The 25,763-nt window shown below is 40.5% G+C and overlaps 1 protein-coding gene across 1 annotated transcript in view; it reads left to right on the forward strand.

The window, feature by feature from the left end:
* Positions 1-25,763, forward strand: part of LOC115782672 (plexin-A1-like) — a 263,180-nt gene that overhangs the window by 197,265 nt on the left and 40,152 nt on the right. Inside the window, exons 15-19 of the mRNA XM_030732999.1 lie at positions 291-458; positions 8,902-8,995; positions 10,283-10,519; positions 15,883-16,026; positions 24,914-25,148. Of these exons, the coding sequence (XP_030588859.1) occupies positions 291-458; positions 8,902-8,995; positions 10,283-10,519; positions 15,883-16,026; positions 24,914-25,148 (878 nt within the window). The remainder of the gene's footprint in view (positions 1-290; positions 459-8,901; positions 8,996-10,282; positions 10,520-15,882; positions 16,027-24,913; positions 25,149-25,763) is intronic.

The raw sequence follows: 25,763 nt of genomic DNA on the forward strand, positions 1-25,763 counted from the left end.
AAACTAATTTTACTTCTCCTTTATTCTCTCTGTATGTATTCTTGTCCAATAATTCTTAGTTAATTGGAAAATTCCTGCAAGAAATCAGAAACTTTATACCTTCAAAAGAAGGGTTACAACCTTTTGTGGTGAAATGGGTTTTACCTTTTCAGTGCCTGGTAAATGGAAAAGTGAAAATACAGCCCTCGATTTGAGCGTGTTGACATTAGTTATATAATTTGCTCTCGGCTCAAGTCTGTGTTGGGTGTGGAATCAACTTCCTCCAATTTTTCCTCTATCTGTCCATCCAGGAGGAATTCCCGTGAGATAGTGTGCGTTACACCAGCTGGATTGACACCAGGAAGTACCTCAGTCTTGGTGGACATCGATGATGCAGAGCTCAGAAACCCAGAAGTCAAGTTTAACTATACAGAAGACCCCACTGTTCTGAAGATTGAACCTGACTGGAGCATTGCCAGGTAAGCCATCGTGCTGCATTGTAACTTCACATTTCTCATTTGATGCCCAACTAACTGGTTTTTCTTGAGAGGGGATATTTGGCTACCAACAGAAACAAAGCTGTTGCTCATAGAACATATCCAAGCAGTTTTCAAGAGTTCCTGCAGGGACGTTAGTAAAATCACTGAACCAAAAGTATTTTTTCCTGCTGGACTTTTGTCTAGTACAAATCCAGAGTTAATGCAGGGTGGATAATCTCAGACGCTTGCAGCTGAAGGAAATTTTAGATTGGACTTTGTGTTTTTCTTTTTTTTTTTTTTGCACTGCTGTGTTCCAGGAGCATCAACATGGCAAATTTGAGGAAGCGTTCTTAAAGCAGTCTGAGCAGACTTAAATTCTGGATGAGACCTCTGACAGCTAGTTTAGATGGATGTAAATCGACTTTGCCTCTGGAGATTTTTCAACTGGCTCGAGCAAGAAGTTTTTAGTCAGCAGCAGCTTGTTTTATCTAAAAAAAAAAAAAAAAAAAGAGAGAGAGGCGAGTTTAAGCTCATCATTAATGGTTTGAATTTGATTAGGTGATTGACGAGGCATCTAATACTGATCAGCTGATGATGAGTGAGACTGAAGTTCTTTGCCTGAAGTAATGCAGCTGTTGCAGTTTGATGCACAGATTTCTGCAGCCTTTCACACAGTACTGGATATCAGCAGCTACAGTAAATAAATAAAGACTCTCCACAACTCAGCGCTGAACATGACAGCAGCATCACTGGGGAAGACGCACACAAGCAAACAGTTTCACATTAAAGTAGATTTACTGTCAAACAGGGCAGACACATGCACTTATTGGGCTTTATGATGGATACTTAGATTGGTGGAAATAACTTACTCTTACCCTTGTGATTTTTCTGGAGCTCCTTCACAGCTAGAATTTATTTTTCTGTGGAACATTGTTTGAGTTTGCTGTTACTCAGACTAATCACCAGTTTTAATCCTGTTTGGAAAGCAGACTGGGTTTGACTTTTATTGCTAGCCCAAATACCCACTGATTAATGGCATCGGTTGATTTTTGTGTAATTTAGGTCCAGCCTGTAACTCTAAGAACGGCATGGTTATGATGGAGGTTGGTATTTTCAAGCTGAATATTTTTGTCAATTAAAAACAACCAGTGATTTATCTGTGGTCTACCTTACAGGTGGGACTTCATTTTGTTTCACATGTTCTGTCAAAGTCCTGTATGTACCCTGTTCCTTTATGTCATATCAGTACCAATTAGGATTTTGTCATTCTCTTTCTTTGTAATGTATTTAGATATTTTGACATAGACAGCAGTCCTGCCTCTTTACTCCTTATTTTTACCTCACTCCCTCTTGCCCCTTCTGTGTTCCTCGCTTCCTTCCCTGTTGTTACTCATCAGCAGATTGTAGGAGATAGATGCAGAGCTTGTTAGAGAAAAGTGTTGATGAATCCTGCCCAGTTCGCTTTGCCCAGTAGGGCTGGCCAAGAAGCAGCTGAGGCCCAATCACTGCCCTTCCCACCCATTGTGAGGGTGTCTTTGTGAATGTGTGTGTAAAAGCTCATAACCAGGGTTCTACTTCAGGAAGCTCACTCAGGAGTGATGATCCCACATAAACAAGAGGCATGCATGCACACATGTACACAGACACCCCACTGATTCCCAGAGTCCCTGATGTTTGGCCCCAGATCCCTCCTCCATCTGGTTCAGAAAACCACAAAACAACTCATGCACCTCAGAAGCAGCAACCAAACTGTGATAGACAAAGTGCGTGTGGTGCTTTCAATGGATAGAGGCTTTAATTTGACTGATGAATTTCAGCCAGTCCTCTCTGTTGCATGTTGGTTTAGGTACAAAGTGTAACGAACCAGTGAGACGTGACAGTATATCGGTTCATATCTGCCTTATTGTCTGCTTTTGTGCGGATACATGCACGCCTGGGGAGCATTATCATTGTGCTTGGGAGATGATAGCGAGAGTGGATAAAAGACAGTGAAAGGAGAAAGAGAGCAGGGGTGGAGAGAGAGTGCATTACCATTGTGCTTGGCTGATGATATTCCATTTAGGACGAAGACAGAGCACTTCAAAAATAAATCAATGAGGAGCACTCATCTGGGATACTGGGGACATTTATTTGGGCAGTAGTAGAGGTTAGAGAAGCAATTTTAGAACAGAATATTCAAATTTTCTCCCAAACAGACAGAATAAATACAGCAGATGGGTAGGAGGCTTGCCACTCTTTCACTGAGTACTGCCAGTGTGCCTTTAAGCAAAGCACTGATTAGCACTTCCACTGTCATATAGCTGCTTAACAGTAAGTATCAAAAACTGGTAGTTGCTAAGACTAAATATGTGTGCTTCGGTAACAGTTTAATTACAAGCAGAAAGATCAGATTGGGAATTAGCATATCAAAGTTTGTTCGTGCCAAGCCACCAGCAAGGCAGCAAGGTGAGCAGGTCTAAGATGTCACCTCTGTGTGTAAAGTCAAGAAGAACACTTATTGCAGTATTATATGTGGGGAGCATATAATCCAAAATATCTCATATGTGCAAGCACTCAAATATCGCTTGGTGGACTCAAAAATCTGAATCGAGGAAGCTGCCTGAAGCTATTTTCTGCAAACTGTTGTAGGACTGATTGTGCACACTTTGAAAATTTCTTCCTTCCCTTCAGATCATCCATGACCCATGCATTCCTGTGAAATACTAACTCTCAGATTTGTACAATATTAACAGTAAACTGGAAAGTTTGGTAAATTAGAAAGCACAGGCCTAGAGACTGTTTTAAGAGTGCTTGGCAATGACTGGTTACTAGAGAAAAATGTGTATTCCTTGAACGGTTGGCTGTAGGTTGCTAGCAGTCGGTAGGTGAAAATGGTCGCAAAGCGGTATAGAGTGCTGCATGATAAACCTCTTTGTGATTGCTTTGGTCAGTGGCCGTTTGCTCCAATCACCTGCAACTTTCATGGAAGATGCAGACTTGTCTGCAAACACTCGCTAACTCGCCACTAACCCACAGCTAAGTGTGAAGATTGCATGCAAAGACTGCATGGAGACCGTTTGCTGTCAAAGTTAAAGTATGTTGCATTTTTTTTTCAAGCTTTGTTAATGTTTAGTGGTTAGTTAGCAAGTGTTTGCATACAATATTGCGTCTTCCATGCAAATTGCGGGCGACCACAGAAATCTGAAACAGTCAACGTCAAGTGAGGGCATCCGCCCCTGAAACCAATCCAGTGATTGCTGTGAATCAGCTAAAATTAAGAAATTTTGTCTCTAATTGTTCACCGTTAAAGAGTAGCTTGACTGAACCATATGTGTGTGCTTCAAGTTTTCATAATTTCAACTTACAAATCATCAATTTTTAATCATCAATATCTCCAGATATATATATATATATATATATATATATATATATATATATATATATATATATATATATATATATATATATATAAACAGCTAATCCTTCTCTTGCTACCCAACAAGAGAAAATGGAAAAAAACTGAGTAGTCAAGAAGGAAAAGAGAAGGCAGGAGAAGGGGCAGACAGAAACACTAACCTTAGTAGCTGGATTTCCTCAGCTATCTCTGAGAGTTTATTCTGATTGTCTTGTTGTCTGTTCCCTGAAGCATGTACCTGAGCTAAAGAGACTCACTTAGACAAAGAGAGGAGCAACAGGGATAGAAGGATTCAGTACAAATATACATCAAGCTGAAGAGGACAGCAGAAGAGTCGAAGGGAGGCAGAGGACAGCCAGTATTATTAGAAGTGTGGTCTGTCTGCTTTTGTAGCACTAACATAAACAGCTAATTTAAAAAAATGTTCATTTGAATGTGCCCTCGGCTCCTGTTTTATGCGTCTTCATCTGTCGTGTAAACAGTAGTGTTATCCTCGGTCACTCGTTCCTTCTGTTATTGTGGTTTATATTATATGTAATCTATATTGTAGGCACTAGAGCATTGCTCATGCAACAGTGTTTCAAGGCCTCAGAATATTATGATGCTTTGGACTGTCTTGCATTCATAATGACTTAAGCGAAACATAAATAAATATATAATATAGAAAATATATTAATATATAATACAGCTACATTAATCATGTAACTGTATAATAATCGTCCAAACCAATATGCCAGGAGAACCGTCGCTGGCCATGACACAAAAACTAATTTGTATTCAAAGTGGAATGAAGGAGATTAAAAAAATCATTAAAATAGGTTAGATGGAAGTTTCCTACTTAAACTTCTTAACATTAATTAGAGTCTGCTCAACAGAACAAACTTGATTTGTACAAAATTAATTTTACTACACTGGCAGAGTTTCATGGCACTCATCCATAGTGAATTGAAGTGTCTCGCTTCCAGTTACTTAAGCCGAATTTGGCTCTTGAAGATTACAGTGCTGTAGAAGAAATGACATGAATACAGTATTACAAAAAAGTTAATGGGAATACTTTGTAAAAGTGTAAGCAATCAGAAAAATATGGGTACTTTTGTCAGCTGTCAAAATACAAGTCAGAGACTTTATGTGTCCCATAACACCTATAATCGTGTATTAAACATGATAGTGTTATCCAAAGAATGGATGAGATCAGGTATCCTTAGCGAGTAATGGGCAACCTGCCAAAAGAGAAAAAAAAAGACTGAGAATCTGAGAAGAATAGCCAGGCTTGAAGCCTTTTATCTACCTACGATGCTAGAGGTGGTACATCTACCTTTATCATTTACTCCCTGTCTCACCCTTTCATTACCGTTTGCTGCTATTGTAAGTCTTGCTGGATTAGAGTGAGAGATGAATGTTTCTTGTTAGCCAGCCAAACTCTCTTCCTAAGATATTAACAGGTTCTGCCTCTGCTTCTTTTCACGTATCATTCATCCTGCTGTTGGTGCTTGTACACTAAGTCATTCTGGATAAGTGTCAGATTAATGTTGACTATGAAGAGACACCTTGATATTGCAGAAGTTAATGTTACTCTATGGCAACCCACCAGATGAAATGTGCTCTGGTGCATGGTGGAGGGTTGAAAAGGGTACTCAACAGGGGAGGGGCTAAGGCTTGTCCAGTGCCTCAGTGAATGCTGTAGTACTATGGCTGAATTTGTGTCTGCCTGTATGGTCTTTATTATAGTTTGTGGATGTCTTGCCAAGATGAGTTGTTTAATCCCACAGGAAGCCCTTGAACTTCTCCTCACTGAGCTGCTATTCATACTAACGTATTCATCCTACCTTGAGAGCTTGGAAAGAAGGCATCTGGACTTCTTAAGGTTTCTTTTTTTGAAGGTGTTTTGGATCTCACCCAAGAGGGTTCTTCAGTTCTAGAACAACCGGTGGAGAGTTCTAGGTAATAAATCCCTACTGGGGCTTGTTTCCCACCGGGAGGAACATCTTAAGGTGAAGTTTCCCCCAGTGGGAAATGACTTCCAAAAAAAGAAAAAAGCCTGCTTTTCAAGCTCTCAAGACTACCATGACCTGGATGACTGAGAACCTACAGACATGATCCTGCTTTCTATAGCAGGTACATAGGACCCATAGGCATATGTTTTCCTTCTCTCTATAGTGACAGGTCCAGAGACAGAAACGATTGTCAGCTCATCATGGCCCTACTGTACAGTCCAATTTTTAAGTCTCCATTGCTTCAAAAGCAGGAAGTCGATAAGAATATGAGTGAATATACTCCTGCTGTGTGTCCAATGGTAAGAAGTCCAAATGAAACTTCTTGTGCGAGGTTCATCACTTTGAGTACACACAGAATCATTGGATTTGTGAAAGCCAACAGGTATCTTTGATCCTGGAAGAGCTGCAGTAAGAAACCAAAGATAAAGGGACAAGTAACAGGGAACACATTACAGTTTTATTGGCTATCTGCTGCTATGACCTCAGAGTGTATAAGTCTACAAATATGGCTGATCAAGACATACCAAAACATATTTTTTTGAAATAGCTCTTTGGGTTAAACCTTCACAATATCAGAGACCAGAAAAAAGAGTGCAGTGGCAATGATGCAAATCCCTTCAGTTTCCTGCGATAGTTTCCTGATACCACCAAATATTCCCAAGCAACAGAGAGAGTAAATCTGAAAAACACTTGGCTTTAAGGTGTATATAGCAGAGGCTGCAGTAAGGCTCAGGGATCCCTGAGTGAGAGAATAAGGTGTATTACATTCTGCATCAAGCCAGCCAGACAGCCTCAGAAAGATCCCAAGATTTTTTTGTCAGTAAGTTCTCACTTCTGGCATTGGCCAGTTAAACTACAGAATTCACAAAAGGTACAGAAAAACCCTGTGGATATCTGGTTTTTGGGTTTCAAAAATGCCTTAACATCCTTGAGTAGTAAGGGAGGTACACATTGTTTATGATTTCTCCAAAATACATGGTTTCATTCCAGCCTTTCATTTCAGACAGCAGTGCTAGGAACTACAGTACAAACCCCTCCAGACAGTGAGAATCCTGCAGAAAGACACATGATAGAGAGTCTTACAAACAGTATTTCTCAGTGGCACAGATAGCCTAACAGCAGTGAAAGCACTGATCTTCGAGCAGAAAACTGCAGCTGCAAAACAAAGCGGGTGTTGAGAAGGTAAGAAAGGTTCGAGAAAACCTTGTAAATCCAATTTAAGTGTAGCTGTGAAAATGTAAGGCTAACTCCATTCCCTTTACAGGTGGCAAGAGTCCTCTGTGATAAAGGCTTTATATTTTCTATGAACTTCATGATCCTCCCTCAGTGCTTATAATCGTGCATTGAGGGTCATCCCAATAAATAAGACCACAAGTCATTTTGGATAACAGCAAAAAGAGAATACGATTGAATAAAAACTAATATTTCCCTAGACATGTATTACAAAGTCCAAAGAAATTTGCCGTTTTGACCAGTATGATATCCAAAATGATTCCTGGCAGTTTAGCCAAGTTCTGGCATGGTGATGTACTGTATTCAGTCCAGTGCCATACACCAGCTTAAGGCAAACACAATGTAGACAGACTTGTATGTATAGTATCTCTGTGGATCTTCGTTCTTGTTTCTCCTTTCTCACCTTCTCCCAAACATGTTAATATTCTCTTCATTTTTTGTTGTTTTTAGCTGTAAACTCCTCTATGAAAGATTATTTAAACCCTCCCTGACACCCAGGGCAATCCAGCTCTAAGCTTGGAGCAAACTTTCTTTAAATCCTAGGAAGTAGTCAAACTGTTTTAACATTTTATGAAAGCTTTCTAACCATTTAACAAAAAGCTGGAAGGTGACGCTGAACTACACCATTTCATAAAGGGAAAAAAAATGCTCCTGAAAATGTCAGTGTTAATTCTGCTCCTTAAATATTTTTTCAAGTTAATCAAATCTGCCTGCGAGGAATTACATGCACATCATAGTAATGCACAAAAATAAATATATTTTTGGATCAAGCAGTATATTGCCTCGGTTACACTTTCTTTTAACATCGTAAAAAAGTTTGTTAATTAATTTAAACTTGAAATTTGCAAAATACAGTCTTGATGTCTCTGCAAAGTGTTCACTGTCAAGATGATCCCACACTGCTCCAATAACATTGAGGTCTGGGCTCTGGGGAGGCCAATCCATGACTGATAGTGTGTCATGCTGAAAAACAAAGCCAATCATATACCTTCCAGATGTCATTATATGGTAGATCAAAATCCGATGTTTTCTGCATTCATTTTCTGTCAGTTTTGACAAGATACTCAACACCACTGGTTGAAATCCACCTCCAAACCATGACAGAGCATCCACCATGTTTTAGAGATGGCTGTAGACCCTTGCTGTTGTACCTCTCTCCAGATGGATCAACTGAAGGGCCAGTTTTGTGTTTTTGTGACAAGCTGCAAGTAACAACCATTTAAAATTGGTTCTTTGCTAAATTGTCTGTTATGTGCAGACACAACTCTGGTTAATCCCTTGAGTTTTTTGGGGGGGGGGGGGGGGTATGCTTGAGTGATTCATAGGTCAGTGTAAAGTAGCTTCATAAACAAAAAAAACTTCTGGAAATGGTCAGGCACAAGGACTGGATGGAAAATGAGTGAAAAAGCAGCCAATGTCCAAAGAAAAACTTTGAAAGAGCTTCAGAAAACCTGGAGAACTTTAAAAGAATAAAAGAAAACCTGGCTGCTTGCAAGCAAAATATCAGGAAATGAGGGGTGACTCAAGACTTCTGCACAACACTGTATTTTGGTACAATTAAGGTTACAGAACCATTGTGGTCTTGCTTTAAGAGAAAAGAAGTCACTCTGAGCTTATTACTATTTAGCCTTCTATCTAAGTTCACATGTTGTCTAAACCTAACTCCATCCAGTACATCAATCACAATGTGCAGCTCTTGATGTGAAGCCCGATTTCTGCTCTTTGACCATCATCCCATCTGTCCAGCATGTATCACTTCACTTCATCGAAGCCAAACAGGTCGAGACAGATAATCTCTAACTACTCTCCTCTTCTTCTGCAGTGGTGGAACTCTGCTGACAGTGAGTGGCACCAACCTCGCAACCATCCGAGAGCCAAAGATCAGGGCCAAGTATGGGCAGGCTGAGTCCTTTCATGTGAGTGCCGATGTGACTGACGCACCAGCATACACAAACACCTATGCACACTCAGCTGTACAATGTTTACAATATACATTATTCACATGTACACCTAGATACATACATTTAATGACAAATACCCTGAAACAGACCTCTCCGTGTACACAAGGACATCTCCCAGCAGCCTCTTCTATGTGCCGCTGAAGGTGGCAGACAGTTTGTCTGTGTGTGTTGCTCACGTCTCCTCGTTCTGCAGCTACAGCTTCAGACATCTAACGCTACCCCGGGCCATAAAGCTTTTCAAATGTCACTGCATCATGAGCGTTTGTGTTACAAAAAAAAAAAAAGACAGCATGAGAGGCTACATGTGCGTTTAGTGAGGTAGAGCTAGAAAATCCACACAAAACCAAAAGTCCTGTTTGAAGAGTTGAAGAATTTCATCCCTTCTATTGATAATGTTCACAAAGCACTTTGGTGACTGAGCTGAAGCTTTTTAGTTTTCAAGGTTAAACACTGAACTTCAAACAGCACTGAGGCACTTCAGTCTGCAGATAACGCCGTCATTTATTGAGGAGAACAACCTACAGGATGCATCTCTAACAGCCCTTTATCAAAGTGCTACTTTGCTCTTAAAGGACTTTTAAATGTTGTCATCCGTTTACTACAAATCACAGTTACATTTTTCTGACCTTCAGTCCAGCATTTGGTTCTTATTTGGTGAGACTGCAGCCCTGTGCTTGTGTATGAGAGGTCCGTGACGATGAAAATGCATTATTAAAACTCCACTGTCGCAATTAAAAATAACTTTGTTGTGCCTAAGACAGTATTATCCAGGCAGTCTTATAAATGAATGCAAGCATGGCCATGACATCATGTATTCATGTATTCTTCAAAGCAATATTGTAAATACACTCTCAGGTACAAGCAAAGGCACGGAGCACATTGCCTGTTATTAACAGTTGATCATAAATTTGCAACCAATTTACATTTCCAATAGGCCTAACAGCATTGTAGTTTCACAGGGCATTGACTTTAAAAAGGATGGGTTGTTATGCCCAACAGATCCATTTAAAAAGAAAATTATAGCCTGCAGGTCATTTCTAAAAGAGGCAATTGTGCCTTTTTTGCTCCGTATGTAACCACCTTGTAAATAAAATTATAACAACATTAGTGTTTTAAGTGTTTAGTAATTTAAGTGTTTGGGTAAAAATACAATAGTTCTTTATTGTAACTATCAAGATTATCCTGTATTTGGTAGCTCCTGCCCATGACTAAGTACATTTCTCTTTCCTGTCTCACTTTCAGAACTGTACAGTGTATAACAATTCAGTCATGGTGTGCCTCGCTCCGTCAGTGGCCGACTCAGAGCTCGGTTTTTCCGAGACTGGCACCGGCCCCGATGAGATTGGGTTCTACATGGACAACGTGAATGCTCTGGTGGTGGTCAACGAGACATTCAGCTACTACCCCGACCCGGTCTTTGAACCATTGAGTCCCTCTGGGATACTGGAGCTCAAACCCACATCGCCACTTATTCTCAAGGTCAGAAAGGCGCATTTCTCTAGCTGGCTGTACAATTCAGTTTATTTCTCAGGCCTCTGATCTGAGGTTTTTGTCTAACAGCACTAGGAGGCTTTGTAAATGCTTATTAGTTTGTCAGGGACAGACTGTACAATGCAGCTGTGAGGATAAAGAGATTCAAGTACTCATTGCTGTTACCTTTGGATGCTTACCTTTGAGTAGAATGGGAATAAGAAACCTGCACAGACTTAAAAGTTGCCACATTTGCTTGGTGATTTTCAAATAATCTAAAAGTTTCTTCAGTATGGTTAGGGGTGTATAAAGAGTCTTTGTATGACTTCATGCAGTGGGAAGTAGAACGAGAAAGGCAGAAGTCAAAGACCAGCTTTTTGTTTTTTATGGAATCAGCTGTTTTTATCTGGGCTATTTAACCATGCATTGGCTGATAGGTACTGTAATGATGGTTAGTTCTTAAGGATTTCCCTAAGCTTCCCACAAATGTGTTTTCCTTACAGATGTGGCTCCATTTAAGGGGAAATAAACAGGCATTCCAACAATATCTAAATTTACTGCCAAGAAGTATTGTTACAACAAAGAAATAATCGACCAAACACAAATTTCCTTATTTTTTTTGTGCAAAGTATAGTTTTTGAATGCAGTTAATTGTGGACTCATATATATTGAACTAAATGAAAAGCGACCTTGCCAAGACAAAAAGATGGACTTGTAGAATCTAAATAAATAAACAGTCACTTATATGGCATTGTATCCCACTCTGGAGATGGTATCATACTTTAAGTATGATAGGGAATTAGTAACTGGAATAAAATCACACAATTTCAAATGGCACATTATACCATATTGCCATGTTGTATATTTTAACTTGTAGCATTACAAAAGAAGAAAGCTTTCAGAGCAAAGATTAATCTGTGTGTTTGGTAAAGTTCATGCCAACAGGCCAAGCAGAGTCACTAAGACTAAACTAAATCCTGTCAGAAACTTGTGGTTACTTTCGTAGGTAGTCAGCTGAGCATGCTAAAGCTTACATGTTACAGTATATTAAATCAGATAAAAAGGCCCCCTTTTTTCACCCATTCCTTACACTTCTGTTGGCAGCTGCTGTCGAGGGGAGAGGTTACCAGTTAGTTACTTTCTACAAAGGAAAAAAATGCTTCACAGCACAAAATTAAAAGGAAGAACTAAGTTTTTAATTTAAAACATCCATCATTTTTTTTAACCCTTTTAAAATGCTTTTATTTTTACTTGGCAGATAGTTTTCTCCCAAGGTTTCCTACTTTCATATTAGCCACAAGTGTTTCAAATATATTGAACCCATTTTCAATTAATAATGGCAAAAGCAGCTTTGATGAACACACACACAAACACGCACTCACAGGCTGTTTTTCTTCGCACACACACACACACACACACACACACACAAAAAAAGAAAAACTCTCAAATGTGTTAAGGTCTCTGAATAAAGAGAAGAAAAACTTTGTAAATTCACAACTGAAAGGTGAAAGCAAACGTCCACACCTACCAAGGCCAGCATCCGTCCTTCAGTAAGTAACTGCAGCTTCTCTGACTACCGTCCTCCCCCACAGCCTCGAGGTCTTTTAAAAGCAGTTCTTTCAATTTGTATTAATTCTTTAGAGCTGGAAGGGCAGCGTGGAAACAAACAGGCCCAGAGGTTTGGATTACATTGGTTTTTATTTTCATTAACTGTGATTGGATGTAAGTACGGGAAATTAATTGGCACTTTGTGAGCTGTGTGTATGTGTCACTGCGTTATCTCGCCCAGCTCACCTGAAATGTTTAGTCAAAGAGTAACTGAAGAGGAATTAATGCGGCTGTTTTGGAGAGAATATATTTATGATATTAAAATAATCAGCGGATTAGAGTGCAGAAATAACTGCAGCGGGTGGAGACAAAAGTGCACACAGTCTTTAAACTGCTGGCACTTTGTGGGCTTTAAAGTGTAAATAAGCTTTATTTAATGCTCACATAAAGAGACAATATAGAATTCGTTTCTTTTAGATCAATGTCACATTGATATGTTGTATCTTTTTGCTCGAGTGTGCCTCGACTATCTCTTATGTTATCACAGAGAGAGTGTGTTACGCTGTTTATTTCCATAAAGAGATGGAAAGCAGCGTAACCGTCGTGATTTATTTCTTAAATGATAATTTATTAGCAGTGAGCCTCTCAGTAATTGCCAAATCTCCTGCTTGGCTTGTTGGTGAAACTGCCTACCCACTGGAAGCACTGATGAGATGGACAAAAATGCAATTTGGCGAGATGGGATGTGGGGGTAGCGTTTCTCAGATGCGTGCACTGCGCCTGCCACGCAATTAATTTCTCATCTGTAGTGTGGGGTGCGTTTTTTACTGAGGTGTGTTAGTGAGAGAGAGAGAGAGAGAGAGAAGAATGAAGAAGAAGAAGAAGAAAAAAATCATCGGGTCTTGGCGGTGTGTGTGAGCGCTTTCCTGCGTGTGCTCGTGTCTTTTTGAGAGCGTGTCCCCACGTGACGCTTCTTGCCTGTTGTGTTTATGTGTGGCAACAGCTCTGTGTGTGGTTGCAACTCCAGTGCTTGTTTGGCTTGAACTCTGTCTGTATGTGGCTAGGAAGCTGTGAGTGTGTGCGTGTGAGCGAGTGTGTTTGCGAGATGGAATGGGATGCATGTTTACAGGGTTGCAGAGCGGGGCTGGGTGGCGGCCTGCAGAGACGATGGGATTGGAAAACGGAGTCTGTCTCTGCGACCCACTGCTAAGCCAGCGGGAGACACGGCAGCTATCTCCTCTCTCACTCCCGCGCTCTGTCTGTCTGGCTCGCTCACTTTACTTCCTTTCTTTCTCATTTTCGAGTATACCCCTTTCATCTTTTTCTACCTACCTCTCATAATCTTTTCTCCACTCTTGCCTTTTCTCACCATATTTCCTATCTGCCTTGTTTTCTTTGTATTCATCGTTCCCCTTGTAGTTGTTTTTTATGTTTTCTCGCTGTTAACTCTGCTTCCTTCTTTTCACACCACTAACTGTGTCCTCCTTCCATCACAGGCAGAGTGTGTATCAAATAGCACTAGATATTGAAATGAAAGACTGGAACAGAAATTGACAAATGTTAGAATTTACACACCTTGAGGGTGCAGACTTTGTGTTGAATACAGGACAGAAGACAAAGCAGAAGTGGTCTGTGTGGGTTTGTGTGCCTCACTGGTGCTATTATTTATTCTAGTATATACAGCAGGGATTGGTAAACCCTATTTCTCATTCATATCCTGAGAATTGGATTGAAAATTATGTCTAAGCAAAATATGTTGGGTCCAAGAAAAACACAATTATAGCACTATCAAAAAACAACACTGTATCAGGAATATCATTTGCAAACACTAACTGTGAACTGATGTAATCAAGTAATCAACTTTTTTAGGATAATCAAACAACCTCCATTTAAAGTAACGCACAAAGGTCCTAAATCAGTCTTCATTTCTTTGTGTTTTATTAGGAAAATGGGAAATAGGTGCAGTGATTTATTGAATCATGTGCAAACATACATGGGAATACAGTATATATGGCCAAAACAGAGTTTGTACAATTCTAACAAGCTTGAAAGTCAATATTTGGTATGAACGCCTTTATTCTTCAGCACAGACTGAACTCTCAGGCAGCTTTCTATAATTTCTTTATGTACTCTTCAGGAATGGTTCTCCAGGCTTCTTGAAGGACATTCAAAGCTCTTCTTTGGATGTTGGCTGCCTTTTGTTCCCTTGTGTGTCAAGATGATCCCACACCACATCAATAATGTTGAAGTTCAGGCTCTGGGGAGGCCAATCCTTGACTGATAGTGTTCCACTGTGTGTTTTCTGTCTATCCAGGTGTGCTTTTACTGCATTGGCAGTGTGTTTGGGATCACTGTCGTGCTGACGAATGAAGCCACTGCCAATCAGGCACTTTTCAGATGGTAGTGCATGGTGGATCAAAATCTGATGGTACTTTTTTGTATTCATAATCCATCCATTTTGAGAAGATCCCCATCATCACTGACTGAACTGCAGCCCCAAACCATAACAGAGCCTCCACTGTGTTTTACACATGCCTGTAGACACTCACTGTTGTGTGTCTTTCCTGACATTCTCTGTACATTGAGAAGGATTTGAACCAGCCACTAGATAAGAGCTGTTGCCACTGATTTCCAGTCCAGTTGTTGTGTAGCTTGGGTGACTTCAGCCTTTTCTCGCTGTTTTCCTTTCATAACAATGGCTTCTTGACAACAATTCTTCCACTGAGACAATTTCTGATGAAGCTTTTGCGAACGATAGCTGGGTCAGCTGCAGGGCCAGATGCTTGCCCTTCAGCTGATGGTCCTGTATTGATGGTTCAGTTGACGTTCCTGTGTCAGGCCTGTGCTGGATTTCATTGCTATTTCTTAAGGACTTAACTTTCAGATACTGTTCATCTGCGTTTTTTTTTTTAGGCCTGCCACTTCTTCTTTTGTCCTTAACCTTTAAGGACACACTGCTCACCACACTGAGATATGTCAAGATTTGCTTCATAGCTCTACGGGAATCTGTTTGTTGGTGCAAAAATACTATTTTATGCCTATCAGACTGTGTTATTGTTGGCATTTTATTTTTTTTAACAAAGTAAATGAAATGGGAACAAATTATGTGTTTTTGCGCTATTAACAAGGTGCCTAGAGATAAAATTTAAAATTGGGTCTTTGTTAAGTTGTCTATTTGTAGACACAACATTGGTTCCTCCATTGAGTTGGACTGAAAATAAGTGAAAAAGCAGCCAATGTCTAAAGAAGAACTTTGAAAGACCTTCAGAAAGCCTGGAAAACTGCTCAAAACTGCTCAAAAACATGACCAGAAAGCCTGGCTCAATCATAAAGAAATGAGGGGAAACTCAAGACTTTTGCACAATAATGTATGTGATGGAAAATAGTCCCCTACAAATGCACCGTTTACTTTTATTCAAGTAACAATTGCTAGAAATTACAGCTGTTGTTGGAAATCAATGTTTTTTTTTATGACATTATATATATTTGACCTGATGTTTTCAGTGTTAGCTGAAGAATATGGAGAACCACCAGTCCTTTAAGAGGGTATTAAATTGGCAGTGTTATTGTCCGACTGCTTTTTTCCCAGTGCTACAGTAACCAGAGGTAGAGAATCACATCATTAGCAGAAAAATGTTCATTGTGAGCCATCAAGAAAGGTAGATAGCTAAAAGTAATTTAACAATAAAAGCTCACGGTTCTGTTTTTCTCACTTTGGAGTTCAATGAAAGACTCAAAACAAATCATATTGTAAGGTCTGTAAATAAAACATGCCTGCAGTGAGTGCCTCTCCTCATCACTCCTCTCCCTGTGTGTGTGTTTAGGGTCGCAACCTGATCCCAGCGGCTCCGGGTAACAGTCGCCTGAACTATACGGTGCTGATTGGAGAGACTCCCTGCATCCTCACCCTGTCTGAGAGCCAGCTGCTCTGTGAATGGCCCAACCTCACTGGACAACACAAAGTCACGGTCAGATCACAGCTCCTGCCTCCTCATCTCTGTCCCCGTCAGGGATGTTGACCTGATGTGACTTTGGTTTACTGTTTGACTTTTCTGTCCCACATTATCTACACCATCGAAGGGGGTATATAAAAGAGAACCTGCTCAGTATTGCGGGCTGAGACCTTCATGGTAGACTTCTTTCCTAATATAATTACTGGGTCAGTTTTCAGTTTGCAGGATTCTTTAAAGAAGCAATTTATAAAAAGAACAGAGACTATAACAAGCTGTTCCTGGTGTGTCCACACTGACCCAGTAATTCCTGTTGATGAATATGGAGATATTCTGGTCTGACAATCTCAGCCCGTAATGTCATTCTAACCTTGTTGCTGAGTTGTGTGAATAACCCCTCGTGTCTTTTCTAAACAATTTCCTCTGACAGATCCAGGATGTGCTTCAGTGAGCTTTCACACCAAGGCTGCTGTTAAATATGTTACGCTTAATTAACACGTTGATCTTTATTGGCCTTCGTATCAGCTCACCTGTTGATGGGGTAAAAAAGGTGGTGGTAGTTAACTTTTTCCCCCCAAGAACCAGAACCTTGATAATCTGAGGCGCAGATCTGCACACTTTAAGCCACTGCAGTGCTTTTAATCTTGAGTCAAATCCATTAACTGGTGCTACTCACGGGGAAATCTTTCACTTGTTCACATAATACACTCAACATGGCCACACTAGACCTTTAGACATGTCTGCAGATGCAAAGCCATGTTTCTTTCTATCCACTGAAGCGTATCCACATCAACAGCTGTGCAAGCATCAGCACTTCTCCGCTGCAGGTGCTGCTGGTTTTAGATTTCAGAGTCCCTCAGTGCCCTTTTCCATTTTTCCTGTATTTTTATTAGCTTCACTTTACTGTGATGGCATAGACATTTAATAGTACACGGAAGATAATGTACCTAACCCACAGTAAATCCACAGCCAGTCACTCCTCCGCCCACACTCATCTCTAATCAAAGCAACACTCATCTTCCTGCATCATACTCCTCGTATATTCATGCATCCACACTTAAGGGAACAGAGAGCACCAACTCTGTCACAGTCCACGGTTTTTTTTTTTCAACTTTTGGCCTTTTAGAATAAATGTTCTCAATTTATCCATTGTTTAGTCTCTAAAAATTTCCATTAACACTGGAAATAGCTCCGCAATTTCCCGGAGCCAACAATAATGTCTTTGTGTTTCTTTTGTTTAACCACAAGCCCCAAATCCAAACATACTAAAGTAATTAATAGATCGTCAGGATTATTGGCTACCCGCTGGCTATCTGAATAATCATCACTGCAGTGAAAAGGATGGACTTGAATATAATTTTGTAGTCTGTGCAATAGGGTGCAGATCGACAGGTACTTTGCTACTGTCAAACACTTTTAAACCCACAGTGGAAAACAAAATAGAAGGAACAGAAATGCTTCCTTTACATGTTAAAATTACCCTTAAGCAACGCTCTTCAGCAGGGTTTCAGCTTCACTCACCTTTCACCCCTCGCTTGAGTTTGCAGGCCTCATTCAGGAGCTGTGAAAGCTTCACACTTTTTTATGTAAAGGCAATTACTTATGCTACAGTCACACTAGGGCCCCGTTTACACGAGAAGGTTTTCAGTGGAAACTGTGGTGTTTTTTTCTTGTTTGCTTTCAAAAAGCAACGTGTTCAGATGGAAACACAAGACGTTGAAAATGATGTAGTTCCTATTGCCGGGCCACAAATTGGTGGTGTGGGTATAGGAGGCGCAAGCATAGTGCACATGTGCCAGTACCCCACCCCCCACCCCCGATTTTCAAAAAGTAGCATTTTCGCCACTTGCACAGAAACAGAGAAACGTTTTCAAAAAATATTGTCTTCAGGGACTCGTGTAAACAGGAGGCCAAAATGCATCAAAACTTCGTCTGTAAATGGGGCCTAAGAAAAACAGTGATCTGAGACACTGGAGACAGCATGACCAAAATGATTGCCACTGTGCGCAATGAACTTGCCATCCCGATCTTTCTTTCAACTTTGGTGCGTTAAGACGATGCAGGGAGATGGAGTCAGTCTGCAGTCAGTCTGCTATCAGTTTGCAATTGAGTGGGGTCAAGTTGGCAGTTATACGCAATCTGATGATAAAGCAGTTAACTGTGATAAATTTGATAAATCTGCTGCCATCAGTTGGAAATCTGTTGCCGTTTACACACACAGAAATACAAATAAGTGATGTAGTTGCTCCAGGACAGCAATTTAAGTGCAGTAGACACAATAGGCACGTTTATGTAGGAATACAAACAGAATACAACCAGTTGCAAACCTTTTGAGTCAAGTCCCATATTACAAAGAGACACGTCACAGATGGGTTCTGGTCAGGGGTGCAAAGTAAGATTGACTGCAACAACAGCTCAGTGTTGCGTTGGCAACTTCATTATACAGAAAAGAATAGACTCTTACTGGCTTCATTCTGGGTTCCCTTTTTAAGCTGCTTCAGCCGACCCACAGTCAGAACCCACCTCCACACAAGCTCCTCCCCCAAGCTGATCTGATTTAATCAATGTTATATTTATTGTCATTGATGCCTTCTCTGTTCCATGTAGTGGTTTTACTGCTGCTCTCCCTGTCCCCACATATGAGAGTGACTATCCAAGGAGTCATACCATAAAATATACATGACTGCAGATGGAAATAACAATCCTACTTTAGTCACCTCTTCACTGTTGACGCTGAGCCTTCTTCAGCTGTGCACCAGGGCCGTCCACTTCTTTCTGTTTCAGTTAGAGCCACTTTCACCGGTAGCACACATTGTTGTATAAAGTTGTAAGTAGTTTAGTAATTTTCTACATGGAATGGCCTTCATTTCTTAGAAAAGGAGCCTCAATTTTCTTATTTATTTTTTCTACTTTTTTTGCAGTTCAAACCTAAAAAGTCTGATGCTCCAGACGCATTAATCTATCCAAATGTATTGCTTCTTTAATCAGCAGAGCAGTTTTCAGCTGTGCTACCATAATTGGAAAAAATGGCTTTTGAATGACCAATTAGCTTTTTAGGATGATAAACTTACATTAGCTAGCACAATGTGCCATTAAAATACACGAGTGATGGCTGCTGATAATGGGCCTTTGTACGCCTACGTAGGTATTTCATAAGTTGCTCTTCTTCTTGGTCAGTTAACTGTCAGTGTGCCGCCCTGCTCTGCTGAGCAGCTGAGAGGACCCCTGCTGTCTGAGCATCTGGTATTACAAACATTATATTTATATGACTAGAGAACACAAAAAGCCAAAAAAAGACCAAACGGAGAGCTAAATTATGTGTGACATATTTGGTAAGTTATACAAGTTTATGAATATCTGCTTTTGCTACAGTTTATGCCCATGACAAGGCTCTGTCCCAGAGCTGTGCCGAAACATTAAAGGTGCTATTAAGAATAGAATGGTTTCTCCAGGATGCTGCTGATATGAAGACACTAAGCTTGTCTCTGAGCTCTAATCCAGGAACCTCGCTTGTGTATAAACCTTTCTGATGTGCAAATTTTGTCCAACTCCCAGCAAATCCAAGCTAAAGTTGCTTTTTTTTTTTTTTTGTAAAGTCATGGTCACATCATGATTAAGTGAAGTGTCTCAAGTTGCAACCATTTTCTCTTCTCCACCACCAGCCGTGGTGTAAATGCTGCTGATGTCACTTTCATTTCGAGTGTTTTATATTTACCGAAATAACGATCCAGCAGAAAACAGTGCCGGGAAAAGTCAGACAAGACGCTTACAACTGAGTCCCGCGGCAGTCATTCAGCTGTACTTGTCCAAAGTGTTGAGCTGTCAGTCGACTCCAGAGTGAAATCCCTGATTCACTCTGACTGGAGCAGACTTTCAAAATCACAGCGCAGCTCCTGGAGCATCTGTATGGAAGAAGGTCAAACGTCAGCCAGGCGACGCAGCACTCACTGCGAATATTTTTGGATGTATGTCTGAATATCCCAACAGCACAGCCACTCAAACCCCTCCCCTCCTTCTACCCCTTTTAAACTTATCACCAATGTCCTTTCACAGTCATTTCACTATATCTTTATGACATTTACTCCCTGCTAGCTACAGCCAATATACCTAGAAAGCCACTGACAGTGCATCCATGTAATTCAATATGATAGCTCTCAACGGAACCAGCCAGCTCCAAGGTGGATCTGGCTTGGATTTTTTTTTTCTTTTTTTATCCCTCCTTTTCTCTTTTTTGAACGAAATGTCATGTTGAATCTCGGAGCAATGCGACGTGTTGGCGGGGGTGGTGGAGTTAGTCCTTCGTCTGACAATAGCCGAAGAAAAAATAGAGCTGTCTGTTCCTATCTCTTCTCCCGTGTGTGAGTGTGTGTGTGTGACTTCAAGGACTGCATTTGTGGCTTGCTTCTGGTTTGCATGAGTGTTTGCACATCTGTGTTTATGTGCACATGTTCCCTTTTTCTGTGTGTGTGTGTGTGTGTGTGTGTGTGTGTGTGTGTGTGTGTGTGTGTGTGTGTGTGTGTGTGTGTGTGTGTGTGTGTGTGTGTGTGTGTGTGTGCCGTGCGCTGGAATGTTGCGGAGAAGGACACAGCTGTGGCACAATAATATTCCCCATGTAGAATGACCTACATACAGGGGACCCCAGTGGGTGTCCAGACTTACTGGGCTTGTTGTGCGTTGTCGTGTGCATGAGCGAGTGTACTGTAAGGAAAGTCGTATGTGTTTGTCAGTGTGTCTTTGTGCGTCCCTTTAGATGCTCAGCTGTGTGTTGGCAGCTGTGTGCCTCCCTTGAGTTTTCGAAGAAACTTGTTTGTTGTTTTGGCCTTCAGCTTTTTAAGTTCCTCCCCCAGCCTTCAGTCTGACAGGATAATAAAAATAGACAAATGCCTAGAAAATGTGTCACCACCTTAATTTTGCTTAAACTGATGCCACATTCATGTCATCTGAGGATACGTTCCCTCCTGGTTAATTCTTTTATACATACAAATGACCTCAGATTAGAGCTGACGACTGGAAGAGTAACAAAGTAGCCATTTCTTCTATATTTCTCATGCACTTTGCATTCAAAGCATACTGTAAAATATATGAGCACAGATTTCAAGTTAGCTGTCATATATTGTAAAAAGCGCTTGCAATGGTGACATACAGAATAGTGGTATTCGGTGCATTTCCATTTTCCTAAAATAAACATGTGAAGACTCATTAATATTTAAATTAAGTGTCCTGGAGGATTCAGTTTTATGTTAAATTGCTGCATAAAATAACAGTTTCAAAGAGTTATGGGAATTTTGTTATTGTGGTTAGAGGCCTTCTTCAGAGCAGACATTGAGACTTGTCATTCGCTGCGTTTCATTTGCCTCGGACGTCGGAGCTGGGAGTGACATCACTCCCGAGTTGAACCCATTCCAGTAAAGGGTAAATGGACTGGTTCTTATGTAGCACTTTTATACCGTTCACACGCATTCACGCTCCGATGAATGCATCGGAGAGGAACTTTGGGTTCAGTATCTTGCCCAAGGATACTTAGGCACGCACACTGGGGGAGCCAGGGAACCACCAAGCTTCCAATTGGTAGATGACTTGCTCTACCACCTGAGCTACAGCCAACAGCCAGTCACAGTTTTACTACAGTTTATGCGCACTGTTGCCATTTTACATTGTGAAGTTGGGGTTTGTGGGGCTACTCTGACATTCTGAATTAAAAGTCCAACTTGAGGGACAGTTCCAGTTGAAAATACCAACTGGAGACTCAGAAATTCCAACTTCGGATTTCAAATGGAACACATAGTGTTGCTGATAACATTAACACTGACCTCATTTTGTCCAAATACCCCAGTAAATATTTTTTTCTCAGTTCACTTACGTCTGTTTGTACGCTTTTGTACAAACAGATGTGCACTTACGTGTGCAGTGTGTACTGTAAGTGATGCAGAGTCGTACACTTACCAGAAAAGACGTTTGCCTGTGATTGTTATTCTAGCTACTGAACTTTATGAACATTTATAGCTTGTCACACCTGCTGCTAAACACTGCCTAGCTAAGCTAATGACCATCGAGGGACAAAAGTGTATCGTTTTGAGTTATGAGTGCACCACCACCAGGGTATTTATAGTGCACTTCTTGTAGTCATACTTAATAGTGTAAATGCACATATATACTCAGAGCTAGGTACGCAATTTAAGATACAACATATGCCAAGATGCACAAGGACCAGGACCAAAAATATGACACTTAACTAATGCTACAGTAACACTAGAGAGTGATTGGAGACCATAACACAACCAAAATTTTTTGCAACCGTGAGCAATGTGTTTGTGATCTTGTTGTCTTTGAAATTGTTGCTTCAAAGTTGGAGACAAGATCTGCGACTGACGTGGAGTCAGTCTGCTATCAGTTTGTGATTGAATGGGATCAAGCTGGTGATTAACTGTGATAAGTCAGCAAAGATTGCAAATTTTTGCAGTTTACATACGCAGAAATTCACATTAAAGAGAAATCCTCATTAACTGCTCACATTCAGAGTCCAGCCAGAACCTCACAGATTTAACTAGGGATGTGCAATTAGATTTTGTCTCCAAAGGATCACAAAACCAGTGTAACTGACAAAAAAAACGATTATTATTAAAATAAATTTTGTCACATTACACTCCTTGTACTCTCAGCCCTGATTAATTCTTTGTGGCACTACAACGTAACCTACGTAAGTGTCCAGCAATGTTGCCGGCGCTTACACTTGTGCAGGTGCGTTATGTGTTTAATACCGTTAATTATCGAGCGGGAAATCTACACCGTAAGCTGATCTGCACCTCCCGAGAAATATCAAATAATGTCCGTTATGTCCCTACCAATCACGGGGGATTGCAGTCAGACTGCAGTTGAGAGTGTTGCAAAAAAATTCAAAGCAAACCACACAACCATTGATTTTTTTTTGTAGTCGCAAGAAGGTTTGCTGTCCTATTTTTACTCTAGTGTGACTGAGCCATAAATTTCATGATTTATGCTTTAGCTTTTCTCCAGCCTTAGAATCACTGAATTTTCTATCACTTTTGATTATTTGGAACATTATCCTGAACTGTTCAATTAAAATACATGAAAAGCAGAATTGCCCCGTTGCTACCTAATCATATTGCATGCAGATGCAAAAAAACATTGTGTCTCATCGTTGGCTTTGGGTACTCGATTTTTGTGTGTGTGTGTGTGTGAGGTCGTTACAGCTGTCTTTACAGATTATTTGTAAGCTGATTATTTGTGAAACATAAATTCATTTGCAGTCTACTCATTAAATGCTCAAGTTTTTTTGTTTGTTTGTTTGTTTTTAAATCTCAAAGCTGCAGTAAGTGCCCGCTAATGATTAGTAGCCACATGCAAAAGCATTAACAATAAATGCTCCATTGAACCAAAGGGGTGAATAGAGTTAGCTATTAATTCTGTGTTCATTACTTTGACCAACTCCTGCCACACTATGCAGCCCATTGTTATTATCAAAAAATTAATACGGCAGCATTAAATATGTTTAAGGACATGTCATCGCTCTCCTACCTAACTAATCTCAACTCCTGCTAAAGTTAATTTAGCTCAGTCTCCTTTGCAAACCATCTTTGCAAATTGATCATGTCCACACAACTAATTGTGCTGCATAAGCTTACACAAAGCCAGTCTAATTGTCTCTACTATTGCACATTTAATTTGTGGGTATTGACTACATTGATATTGATACAACAGCTTCTCTATTTTATTTTTTTAATCACACTTTGATAACGTTAACATGAAAGTGCACTTACAAGAACTTCAAAGTGCATAATCGCACCTCATTTGAATCAGTTATCAACCCCCCTGGTGGATTGCTTGATTTGATGGATTCCAGTACTGTGTGCGTGTATATGTTTTTTTTTTTTCAATGAGACACACTGTGCTTATGTAAATGTAGTTAGTCATAAAAAAAAAAAAAATATGTTTGACTTCCCATAATTACCATGGCTCCTTGGGGAGAGATTTAAATGCTGGTGATTACTTTGTTTGATTACTTATACTGTGTGTGTGTGTGTGTGTGTGTATCAGTGTGTGGGCCCTGGAAGTGCACTATGGTTGTTTAATGAGTGGATGTGTATGTGACTTTAACACATTCTGCATCAACCTCTGCTGCACTGCTTTCAAAAATCTATACGTGCTCTGACCTCTATCAGCTTATTGAAGTTGACGGTGATAAATGAGGACATAAACAACAAAAATATCTAACCCAAACACTGCGCCAGCAGATAATGTAGCATTAAAAGAAGGGAGCGGGCTAACTTGTGAGATCTTCATTATCAAAGCCCTCTGAAGCTACTCCCCTAAAGGCAAGAATCGAAAACCTTTCCTACAAGAAATGTTCAGAGCACTGATGGTGATGTAAGCCTGAGCAGTATAAGCCTGTCAAAGCTCTGCCGGTTTAGTTTGAGTACAGAAAAGCTAAAAATTTAATGATCGTTGTTCCAGAAATTGGGTCAAGCGGCTCCTCTTTCATCAGACCAGCAACTTTTGATCTCTTCAGACCACCTTATCTATTCTCAAACCATCTGCTGCTGCAGAAATGACCGCCGGTTGTTTTCTCTCTCTCTCTTTTTCACACTCTGTGCTAAGGTGCTAGTGCAAATCCCCACACTGTGTAGGGGAAAGTAAGTAAGTAGGAATTTCTCAGCTCTTAACAACTATCTCGGCTCTTCCTTTGAGCAACGTGCTAAACACTCACCTCCAGCAGTGCAGCGATTTGGTGGCCACCAGTAGAACACGGGTTTTATCAAGCGGCTCTCTTGTGAACAACTATGTGTCAGTGTGTGTGGGGGGTGGGGGGGTGGGGGAGCGAGGCGATTGAGGGGTTTCTATTTCTGTTTTCTTCTCTGATCATTTAATTTCGCTTGTGTGTGTTCAGATCCGTGCTGGCGGGTACGAGTATTCCCCCGGGACGCTTCACATCTACTCTGACAGCCTGCTAACGCTTCCTGCCATCATCGGCATCGGAGGGGGTGGCGGCCTACTGCTGCTGGTCATCATTGCCGTGCTGATAGCCTATAAGAGGAAGTCAAGGGATGCTGACCGCACCCTGAAACGTCTGCAGCTTCAAATGGACAACTTGGAGTCCAGAGTGGCCTTGGAGTGTAAAGAAGGTAGGCTGTGGATTCAGCTTTGCCCCTTACCCTGCTGGAAAATAATAAAACCATCCATAGATGAAACAGGAGTTTTTCTAAAGATGGAGAATGCTTGTGAATGGGTATCTTTCATCAGAAAAGCGATAAACTGTAACACATTCCACTGCGGTTAAACAGTTTGGGTAACGTGTGAAAATTATTATTTGAACACAGTGATAAATGGGTAGTATGCCATTTTGGAAATATATCTTTCCACTTTCTTATTGAGAGTTAGATGAGAAAATTGATACTCTCATGTTTGTGCACTAAATATAAAGCTTTAGCTGGAAGCTGCTTAGCATAATGTAGTGTGAAGAATTAAAATAAATTGAGACAGTTTGCATTCATCTAAAGGTAATATCCACCTACGTGCCCTCTAAACTTCACAAATTAACATTTTCTACCTTGTTTGATCAAAGTGTACTGACGAGCTGTTTAATGGGGCCTTATGATTCTTGCCTATTAGCCTGATGGTTTCTTCGCAGTGATCATAAGACAAGCAAAGTGTAATTACTGTGATATATATATATGTATATACATACATACATATCACATTAATTAATAGTTAATAACATACATACTAGTAGGTGAAAT

Source organism: Archocentrus centrarchus, chromosome 7 (genome assembly GCF_007364275.1).
Source record: "Archocentrus centrarchus isolate MPI-CPG fArcCen1 chromosome 7, fArcCen1, whole genome shotgun sequence".
NCBI classification, from domain to species: Eukaryota; Metazoa; Chordata; class Actinopteri; order Cichliformes; family Cichlidae; genus Archocentrus; species Archocentrus centrarchus.